This window comes from Lucilia cuprina, chromosome 5, assembly GCF_022045245.1.
Source record: "Lucilia cuprina isolate Lc7/37 chromosome 5, ASM2204524v1, whole genome shotgun sequence".
Lineage (NCBI taxonomy): Eukaryota > Metazoa > Arthropoda > Insecta > Diptera > Calliphoridae > Lucilia > Lucilia cuprina.
The window spans coordinates 16,493,071-16,504,247 of NC_060953.1; the positions used below are offsets into that span (position 1 = coordinate 16,493,071).

The 11,177-nt window shown below is 32.1% G+C and overlaps 2 protein-coding genes across 2 annotated transcripts; one reads left to right on the forward strand and one right to left on the reverse strand.

Moving 5' to 3' along the window:
* Positions 1 to 1,104: 1,104 nt before the first annotated feature.
* On the reverse strand, positions 1,105 to 5,204 carry LOC111684784 (ATP-dependent DNA helicase Q5). The gene is made up of 5 exons (XM_023446992.2): positions 4,946 to 5,204; positions 3,558 to 4,862; positions 2,874 to 3,319; positions 1,404 to 2,811; positions 1,105 to 1,312 (listed from the first exon to the last, which is right to left on the reverse strand). Exons 1-5 carry the CDS (start codon positions 5,061 to 5,063, stop codon positions 1,215 to 1,217), a joined length of 3,375 nt encoding a protein of 1,124 aa, XP_023302760.2. The 5' UTR covers positions 5,064 to 5,204; the 3' UTR covers positions 1,105 to 1,214.
* A 671-nt stretch (positions 5,205 to 5,875) lies between these two features.
* LOC111684786 lies at positions 5,876 to 9,437 on the forward strand. The gene is made up of 4 exons (XM_046952347.1): positions 5,876 to 6,121; positions 8,798 to 8,913; positions 9,039 to 9,171; positions 9,231 to 9,437. The coding sequence occupies exons 1-4, from the start codon at positions 5,992 to 5,994 to the stop codon at positions 9,377 to 9,379; spliced, it is 528 nt and encodes a 175-aa protein (XP_046808303.1). The 5' UTR covers positions 5,876 to 5,991; the 3' UTR covers positions 9,380 to 9,437.
* The last annotated feature ends 1,740 nt before the right edge of the window (positions 9,438 to 11,177 follow it).

An 11,177-nucleotide genomic window follows, 5' to 3' on the forward strand; every position in this document is an offset into this window, starting at 1 on the left:
GCCTCGACTCAGATGACTTCTTGCGCAGATTCAATATGTTTCCCGAAAGCTGAGGAAATCTGGGGTTAGTTAGATAGTCAGTTAGTTATTTAGTTATTTATTTATTTAGTTAGTTAGTTTGTTAGATAGATAGATAGATAGATAGATAGATAGATAGATAGATAGATAGATAGATAGATAGATAGATAGATAGATAGATAGATAGATAGATAGATAGATAGATAGATAGATAGATAGATAGATAGATAGATAGATAGATAGATAGATAGATAGATAGATAGATAGATAGATAGATAGATAGATAGATAGATAGATAGATAGATAGATAGATAGATAGATAGATAGATAGATAGATAGTTATATAATTATTTAGTTAGTTAGTTAGTTAGTTAGTTAGTTAGTTAGTTAGTTAGTTAGTTAGTTAGTTATTTAGTTAGTTAGTTGGTTAGTTAGTCAGTTACACCGCTGCGCAATTTCGCGGCCAGTTGTGATTATTTTCTTCATTCTAATGGAATTCCGCTCCGCTCGTGTGTCCAAGATGCAGGACTCATTTTCAAGATAATTAGATGAAATTTAAAACATACATTCTTTACCCAGACTCGCCATGAAATTCAGTACAAATAAATATAATACATATATAAACCTATTCATTAAATTTTTATCGAGATCGGGCTATGTTTGACCCTAGCCCCCAAATAAAGTCTCTTTAAGAAATTTGTGTTCAGTGCGTAAAATCCCTTAAACTTATGCAACAAAAAATAAAAATGCCCAAAAATACTTTGAATTAAAAATAAAATGTTTTTTTTTTATTCAACAAAAATTCTTTCATTAAAATCGAATTATTGTAGATCAATTCATATATTTTTGTATGTATATAGTGATTTAAATGTACTTGGTTGTAAGGTAAAGTATTTAAATATATATTACTTAATGTTTGTTTGTATTTAGATCGTTATATGTATTGTATATTGTAGATATATATTATAATTTATTCATTACTTTTCTTTATATATATATTTAAAATTAAATAAACAAAGTGTATTTTTCTTGAAATATAAAAATAAAATTAAAACAAAAAGAAAACTTTTTTAAAAACATTTTTTGTAACCACTAAAAAGTAATAGGAAAACATAACAGATTTTTTTGTGACGCTTTTTTTTAAAGAAATAGTTAAAAAAATAAATATAAATTTTTGGAAAGAATAGCAATTAGTTTTATGTTGTGGGAAAATATTTATCAATATCAGAGTCTTCTGAAATCATTTCCAAATCATGGAAATTTGTTTTTATATACGTTTTGCAATCGGTTGAAGCTGTAGGAAGAGAGAGAGAGAGAAAAAAAAACGTTAATAAAACTTTAGAGTTTGTTTTTTGTTCTTAAGCGTAACATTTCTCTTAACTTACCTAATTTACCCTCAATAACACGATTTGTTATACGTTTGGCTAAAATTTTAAACAATTCTTTGGTAGCAATCTTACGTTTATAGTAAGGATTCAAATAGTCTACAACGGATTTACTAATATCATTTAATTGTTTCTGAGCGGCTTCACGTTCTTTTTGTAATTTCTGTTTAGAGGCTGATGAAGTTCTATTAGAGGAGGAGGAAGAGGAGGTTTTTGTTTCAGCTTCTTTATGAGATTTGCTTTTACTTTCCCTGGAATTTGAAGAAGATAAGGTGGCAGTTGAATTAGTAGAACTATGAGAACGACTAGACGATGTATGATGATTATTAGATGATTTTGCTTTAGAAGACATTGTTTTTGGGGGCAATGTCGAGGAGGATGGTTTTAAAAAGATTTTATCATTTGCAGCTTTATCTTTATTTGTTGAGTACTGACTGTAAGAGGAGTTTGTTTTGTCTTTATTTAAACTGCTGCCATTGTTATTTAAAGTTTTTTCTTTCTCTTTTTCTCTTTCTTTTAACTTCTCTTTTCTTTCTTCATATTTTTTCTTTTCATTTTCAATTTTATCCAATAATGACAGTATATCATCCGGTTCCTTTTCTTGCTCATCTTCCTCCTCCTCCTCTTCACCTTTATTATCATCCTTGTTTTTATTATTATCCATTTCAGGATCAGGTGGTGTATAGATTAAATGACTGCGATACTTGTCTTTTGAATCTTTATGAAAATGTGATGTTCTTTTAGCTTTAAATAAATGGCCATAAGATGAAGAAGATGATGATGAGGAAGTGGATTTTTTAAACGTTGATGATTTGTCATCATTTTCATTGACCATTTTATTTTCTTTAGACATGGTCTCCTCTTCTTTAAATTCTGCCTTTTCTTCTTGTTCCAATTTTTCAATTTGTAATTTTAATTCTTGTTCTTTAGAAATCAATAATTCTAAATTGTCTTCACTAGCACCAGGTTCAGTATCTACATCCATTTTTAGCTCTTTCTCTTCTAATTTATTGCCCAATTCCTCTTCATTTTCTGGTGAATCGATTTTTTCCAATTTTATATCCATATTAACATTTTCCTCTGGCTCTTTGTCCTCTGTACTGGTATTGGAAGAATCCTCATTTGAATCTTTAGAGGCATTGAAGAAACTACCAATGGTGGTTTGCTTAGTCATGTCTTGTTTATAACTTTTGGGTTTTCTTAATGCTTTGGGTAAATCGTTTTTACTTTTACCACTATTGCTTGCATTTTGTTGTGGGTTTTGTTCTTCCAATTCTTTAAGTTTTCGCTGAAAATATTCCACACTGCCACCATTCCAAACACTCTTCTTAGCTTCAGGTTTGGGTACATAATTCATTAGCACCGGCATTAAACGTTGTTTGCTGGTCAATTGCTTTATAAGTGCCAGCTGTTTAAAAAAGAAAATTTTAATTTTTAAATTCCAACCTTAGAAAAATAACATTTATTCACCTCTTTTGCCACCGCATGTCTATACATATTGGCCACTTTTTGTTTGGAAAAACATTCATATTCAATATCGGCTGCCACTGCTTCATAATCTCTTTGAACTAAGGCACTTCTAGGTCGGTCCTCTTCACTATTCTGTACATTTGCCTTAAGGGCATCTGCTAATGCCGTTAAGTAATTCTCACGCATTGATATTTTTAGTCCTGCTACTTTTGTTGTCGTCGCTTGCGCCTGATGGATTCGTGTCATATGTGTGGCAGTTTCCTGTTCCAATTCTTTAGCTGCATCTAAACATTTTCGTAATTGAAATTGTTTGCGTATAAAATCTTCTGTATCACGTTTAGCCTTTTTAGCTAATTGAGCATGTGAAACATCACCGGATTCATCATCAGAGCCGCCATCACCTTCGTTGTATTCTTGAGCTGTTCTTTTGCTGCCAGCACGGCCACCTAAATTAAAAAGAGAAAGGATTGTCGTGTCATAGATAGATAGATATATAGATAGATAGATAGGTAGATAGATAGATAGATAGATAGATCGATAGATAGATAGATAGATAGATAGATAGATAGATAGATAGATAGATAGATAGATAGATAGATAGATAGATAGATAGATAGATAGATAGATAGATAGATAGATAGATAGATAGATAGATAGATAGATAGATAGAATAAAAACCATTACCTTCATATAAATCTGAATTATCTTCCAAAGAAATGCCCGTCTTGAAAGCCGCATCCATACACAAACGATGAAACGTCTGTAGAGCCTTTTCCATTTTCTTGGGATTCTTACAAACATCACATTTATCCACACAATCTGGTGGCGGATCACCGAAATAATTCGAAAACAATTTATGGCGACACTGTAACATCTCACAAAATGTAACAATTTCATCGAAATTTTTCATAGCTCTCTGAGCCATTTCTTGTTTACCCGAACACGACGATGAGCGAGAACGGTTTATATCATTTTGTAAAAGGAAACGTATAGATTTGACATCTTCACGACCATAATAGAGACGACAATAGGACTTAAGACCATCACGACCAGCGCGACCAGATTCTTGATAATAAGCCGCCACATTTTGAGGAACATCCCAGTGTATGACAAATCTTACCGAGGCTTTATCAACACCCATGCCAAAACTGTTGGTGGCTACTATGATGGGATATTCTCCATTCATCCATTTCTCTTGAGCCTCAACACGTTCACCACCCTTTAGGCCGGCATGATAGGCAATGGCTGCCACTCCCTGGCGTGAAACTCCATAAGCAACTCTCTCAACATTTTCACGGGTACGACAGTAAATAATGCCACAACCACGCTTGGAAGCGGAAGTCTCGCGAAATTCTTCTTCATCGCCTAGACAATGCAAGGCAAAGTTGGCCAAATGTTGGAAATCATCTTCGATGGAATTCTTAAAGACGACATCATAAAAAAGATTCTTACGAAAGCTGGGTGTGGAAAATTTCGCTACAGGTTGATTCAAACTCAACTGTTTAAATATGTCCTCTTGAACATGTTTCGAGGCAGTGGCCGTTAAAGCCATCCATAGAATTTTTGGATATTTCCTACGCAATTCACCCAATTTCAAATAGTCTGGACGAAAATCATGACCCCACTGGGAAACACAATGAGCTTCATCTACCGCCACATAAGCAATTTTATCATATTTTACTAATTGTGCCAGTAATTCCTGGAATCCCTTGGTAGCCGCCTGTTCGGGTGTGATGTATAGGAAACGTATGCTTGGTTTAATGGCCTTTAAATCATTCACAACGCGATCTCTTTCCTTTTGAGACATTTTTGAATTCAACGAATCGGCCTGTATCTTCCACTTTGCCAAATGATCAATTTGATCTTTAATCAAAGCCAACAGGGGTGAGAAAACTATGGTAATTTGACCCTCAGCTATGAGGCCTGGCAGTTGAAAGCATAGAGACTTGCCGGAGCCTGTAGGCATACTCACATAAATATCACGTTTTTCTGTAATACAAAATAATTACAACATTTAATACAACAAAAACTTGCTAAAAGTAATTTTGTTAATTGTATTAACCACCACTGACTTTTCACTGCACATTTGATGGCTTTTTTCTGCAACTCCGACTTGAATTCTTTAAAGCCAAAATATTTCTCCAAATTTTCATACATCTTCACTTCCACTTCATCTTTATCGGCACTCATTTTGTTTATTTTCTTTTTTTAATAATTATTCTTGTTTAATTTCTTTTTATTTTATTAGTATTGCATTATTTTTAAATTATTTTTTAATTAAAATAAAAATTTGTTTTATTTTTGTGTGTTTTTTCTTTCCTCGTTTTGTTTTTCCGTATGCGAAAAAACACACACACACATCTGTCAAAAAGGCGCCAACAGCTGTGCAGACACCTGCATCGATAAACATTAACGGCGACGGCGGCAGAAACTAAACATTTTGGCAGCGGCTTAAACTCAAGTGCAAGCCGGCAAAGTTTTTAGTTGTTATTTTGAATTTCTTTGAACAATTTTAAATAAAGTGCATGATGTTAAGAAAGCATTTGAGAAATAGGGATTTTGAACATTGTCATACAAAAAGCAGCCCTTAAATACAACTTTATGTAAAAACAAGTTAGTAATATGGGTATAATAATATAAACATAATTAGAAGAAGAATTTTATAGGTACACAGTAAACCAAATGATCTTCGAGTGTTTCTAATACAAATGTTGCTACTTTCTATATAAGCTAACCTTATGAAATATGTATTTTAATTTTTTACTACAACACTGTACAACAACCTAGGTTTTTCATAATATTTCCCCCTCTCTATCCTTCTCCTATGAATACAATTTTATTGCGATTCCCTCTAATAAATATACGATCATAAAGCTTTTAATCAATTCATAAACAAAAAAAATTCTATTAGTATATAAATATAATTGTTGACAAGTCAAAGGTGATCGAAATAAATAAAATTTTTTGTTTATACGACTATCTCAAATTGTGTGAAAATGAGTGCTGGCTAGCAATATTAGTTTGTTGAAAAATATTGATCTGTGAAAACGTTGGAAGCGAAAAATTATTTATAAATAAAAAGTATTTAATATCAATAACTAAATCGGAAAGTTTAAAAATGAAACTTGATAATCTGTCTAAACACGGGATACTAACCGCAAGTTTAATTATAATATTTTTAACGGTGTTGACAGTTTTGGCGGCAAATAAAATACATGAAATTAATTACTTAACATACATGTTTAAGGGCAAGTTCAATGTTTATATATAATTGTAACAAATAATGGTGCAATATGCGGTTATGCAGAAACTTTTGAATCCCCATATTTATTTATAGACTAGTCTATAGACTAGACTGTAGACTAGACTATAGACTAGACTATAGACTAGACTATAGACTAGACTATAGACTAGACTATAGACTAGAATATAGACTAGACTATAGACTATACTATAGACTAGACTATAGAATAGACTATAGACTAGACTATAGACTATACTATAGACTATACTATAGACTAGACTATAGACTATACTATAGACTATACTATAGACTAGACTATAGACTAGACTATAGACTATACTATAGACTAGACTATAGACTAGAGTATAGACTAGACTATAGACTAGACTATAGACTAGACTATAGACTAGACTATAGACTATACAATAGACTAGACTATAAACTAGACTATAGACTAGACTAAAGACTAGACTATGGACTAGACTATAGACTAGACTATAGACTAGACTATAGACTAGACTATAGACTAGACTATAGACTAGACTATAGACTAGACTATAGACTAGACTATAGACTAGACTATAGACTAGACTATAGACTAGACTATAGACTAGACTATAGACTAGACTATAGACTAGACTATAGACTAGACTATAGACTAGACTATAGACTACACTATAGACTATACTATAGACTAGACTATAGACTAGACTATAGACTACACTATAGACTATACTATAGACTAGACTATAGACTAGACTATAGACTAGACTATAGACTAGACTATAGACCAGGCTATAGACTAGACTATAGACTAGACTATAGACTAGACTATAGACTAGACTATAGACTAGACTATAGACTAGACTATAGACTAGACTATAGACTAGACTATAGACTAGACTATAGACTAGACTATAGACTAGACTATAGACTAGACTATAGACTAGACTATAGACTAGACTATAGACTAGACTATAGACTAGACTATAGACTAGACTATAGACTAGACTATAGACTAGACTATAGACTAGACTATAGACTAGACTATAGACTAGACTATAGACTAGACTATAGACTAGACTATAGACTAGACTATAGACTAGACTATAGACTAGACTATAGACTAGACTATAGACTAGACTATAGACTAGACTATAGACTAGACTATAGACTAGACTATAGACTAGACTATAGACTAGACTATAGACTAGACTATAGACTAGACTATAGACTAGACTATAGACTAGACTATAGACTAGACTATAGACTAGACTATAGACTAGACTATAGACTAGACTATAGACTAGACTATAGACTAGACTATAGACTAGACTATAGACTAGACTATAGATTAGACTATAGACTAGACTATAGACTAGACTATAGACTAGACTATAGACTAGACTATAGACTAGACTATAGACTAGACTATAGACTAGACTATAGACTAGACTATAGACTAGACTATAGACTAGACTATAGACTAGACTATAGACTAGACTATAGACTAGACTATAGACTAGACTATAGACTAGACTATAGACTAGACTATAGACAAGACTATAGACTAGACTATAGACTAGACTATAGACTAGACTATAGACTAGACTATAGACTAGACTATAGACTAGACTATATACTAGACTATAGACTAGACTATAGACTAGACTATAGACTAGACTATAGACTAGACTATAGACTAGACTATAGACTAGACTATAGACTAGACTATAGACTAGACTATAGACTAGACTATAGACTAGACTATAGACTAGACTATAGACTATACTATAGACTAGACTATAGACTAGACTATAGACTTGAGTATAGACTAGACTATAGACTAGACTATAGACTAGACTATAGACTAGACTATAGACTAGACTATAGACTAGACTATAGACTAGACTATAGACTAGACTATAGACTAGACTATAGACTAGACTATAGACTAGACTATAGACTAGACTATAGACTAGACTATAGACTAGACTATAGACTAGTCTATAGACTAGACTATAGACTAGAGTATAGATTAGACTATAAGATAGACTATAGACGAGACTATAGACTAGACTATAGACTTGACTCTAGACTAGATTATATATAGGCTAGACTACAGACTAAACTATATATAGGCTAGACTATAGACTAGACTATATATAGGCTAGACTGTAGACTGGATTATATGTAGGCTAGACTATAAACTACACTATATAGTCTCAAATATAGTCCAGTGTATAATCGCGTATATAGTCTAACTAACTAACTCATCGAAACTAACTAACTCATTAACTAACTAACTTACTAACTAACTTACTAACTAACTAACTAACTAACTAACTAACTAACTAACTAACTAACTAACTAACTAACTAACTAACTAACTAACTAATTAACTAACTAACGGTTCTGTTTGGTTTTTGTCTTGCTCCAAACAGCCAAACGGACAAACATTGCGAGATTTTTTTTGAGAATCTTACCAAGACCGAAAATTTTATGAATCTACAGTCTATATTTTGACGTGTTACCAACGTTAACAAATATAAACCTATCTTGCTTTCGATGACAACTGATTTTTATTAAATTATTATTAAAATTTCTAATGTATTTCTGATAATACGATCAATCAAGATCACAATATATAGTACATAATATACTTTTGTGTTTTTTTTAGATTTCAATGAATATGAGCAAAATCCCCCACCTTCACTAGATGTTCCAATTGCTGTTATTGTTATATCATTGATTATGATTATTATAACTGGACTAATGATTTTGGGAATTATTAAGGTAATTAATTATTAAATTAATTATATGTGAAAAACAGTTTCTAAATTGTGTTATTTAAATTCTCAGCAAAAAATTTTATAATTTGAAAAACTAAATATTTTGGTAATTTTTTTTCTTTTTTTCAGCAACGTCTATTATTTATAGCACCCTGGTTGATTATTTTCAGTTTTAGTATCATTGGTGAAATTATATTCTTTGTACATCAGTTAATAAGTTACTTTTCTCTTGAATTATTACTATATATCTTATGTATAATTGGTAAGTAATCAGTTGTTATTGGTCAACAATAGAATAAACCGATTTATCTTCATTTACAGGCATACAAATATTGATATTCTCACCAGTTGCATTTTTATTCCACGACATACGTTGTAAAAATCGAGAAAAACATTTCTTTGAGACGAATCTGAAACAAGAAGTTCAAACAATTTATTCGGATCCAACTGCACCAAAAATCTATGATTAAATCAAAATCTACGTTTTTTAAGAGAAAAAAATAATAAATTGAATCTAAGTAATAAAGATTTTAGTAATATTCGACTGTAGGTTTATTGGGAACAATTTGGTGGAGCTTCCAAATATCTTCGGTGCTTAAATCATAGATCATTTTATATGACATGCATTCAAAATTTTTTAATTTAAATAAAGTGAGAGTGTTATATTAGTCTAAGCCGAATCTTATATACCCACTATCACGGCATGTTTCATTAATAGAACCTATTCGCAGAATTGCATTCTTATTGTTTTAGCAAAAAGTTAAGAATACTTCAAACACGGGTGTAAAAAGTACTACCCAAAGGGATAAAAATGGTTAAAAACTACTCTAAATATATGGGATAAACATACTCCATTTAACATTTTGATGTCCTAGGTGAGGATCACTTTTTGGAAGGAGAAGAATACTTATATCATTTTACTTTCGAATGGAATTTTGTGACTGACCTGTCTATATTAGCATTAGAGTTGTGCAAAAAATATCGATTTTGATTCTGAAAATGTTTGTCAATTCGGATAAAGGGGACCTTTGTTGAAAATCGTTTAAAAAATTGTAATTGCCCTTCGATATTTGGCTCTGGTAAGTTTCAAACAATGAAAAACAAAATAAGACATATCTGAACAATAACCAATTATAGAGCAATTCTCATTTGGTATAGATAGTTTTGATTCTATAAAACTATTTATATTAAATTTAATCGTTATTATAGTACTATTAAAACTGAAGTACCTTAAGATCCACCATATCGTACAGTGTAATTTTGGCCTGTTGCAAAGTTTTATCACCGATATTGCCCATTTTTGAAGTCAAACAAAGATATCAATCATTATAAATATCGTGGACTGATATTGAATACGAAACAGTATGTTTTTGGAATTTTTTTTGATATTTGATCTATTAATAAACATCATAATGATTATGATTGTTTTGAGCAGCATTTTGGGGAAGACATTTGCCTGCCGAAATCGTAGACCGTTATTGCTTATTTTCTTATGACAAACAAAACTGTAAACAGACAAAGAGATGGACAGAAAAATAAAGACCCGGATAGCTCCATAATATTATAATTATGAGGTTTTTAGCAGCATTTGCGTGGACCGATATTGCCCATTTTTGAAATCAAACATAGAATTCAACAGACAGAGGTTTGGACAGAAATAATAAGAATCCGGAACAGGAATGTCGAGAGTTTTACGTGAGCACCTGCCTTGACGGCCTTATCCCACGGTGGTCTTTTTCAACCACTGGGTAGACTTGAGAACGGTCTACCGTCGCATGCACAAGTACTTTGCTGGAGTACTCGAGCTATCTAATCTCTTGACCATTGGATGGCCTCTGTTGATTCGGCAACAGCACCTAGAGACGTAACCGGTAGACCGAAGTACGATCATCAATAAGCCGTAGACTTGTTCTTACTCACAGGGACACACAGTGGTAATTCTGATATGAACAGAGTAAACCCTGAACATATCTGGATAAGGAAGGAAATTCAATGGTATCAAATGTATATGATACCTTTCATCCATCATCATTCAACCCAGCACACATCGCATTCATAAGAGAAAAACATACGACACATTCATTAGGTAGACGGTTTGTTGGTTGTTGGGTCCCGCCGAACCTCACATTCATCCCGTACCATATACAATTAATACCAACTCATTTCCAACGCTTAGTCCCACAGTCACTCGACTGCGAGGTGTCTGTTGTTCTCGGCAACAGCATCGAACTTATCTCGAAATATTGACTATTATCATGCATCAGTTTT

Excerpts from the sequence above, each read along its gene's own strand:
- LOC111684784 (XM_023446992.2), bottom strand. The coding sequence starts at position 5,063 with ATGAGTGCCGATAAAGATGAAGTGGAAGTGAAGATGTATGAAAATTTG. Across the intron at positions 4,863-4,945 it reads CATCAAATGTGCAGTGAAAA|AAAAACGTGATATTTATGTG; the intron begins GTCAGTGGTGGT and ends TTTGTATTACAG. Across the intron at positions 2,812-2,873 it reads GACATGCGGTGGCAAAAGAG|CTGGCACTTATAAAGCAATT; the intron begins GTGAATAAATGT and ends TTTTTTAAACAG.
- LOC111684786 (XM_046952347.1), top strand. The coding sequence starts at position 5,992 with ATGAAACTTGATAATCTGTCTAAACACGGGATACTAACCGCAAGTTTA. Across the intron at positions 6,122-8,797 it reads CTTAACATACATGTTTAAGG|ATTTCAATGAATATGAGCAA; the intron begins GCAAGTTCAATG and ends TGTTTTTTTTAG. Across the intron at positions 9,172-9,230 it reads ATATATCTTATGTATAATTG|GCATACAAATATTGATATTC; the intron begins GTAAGTAATCAG and ends CTTCATTTACAG.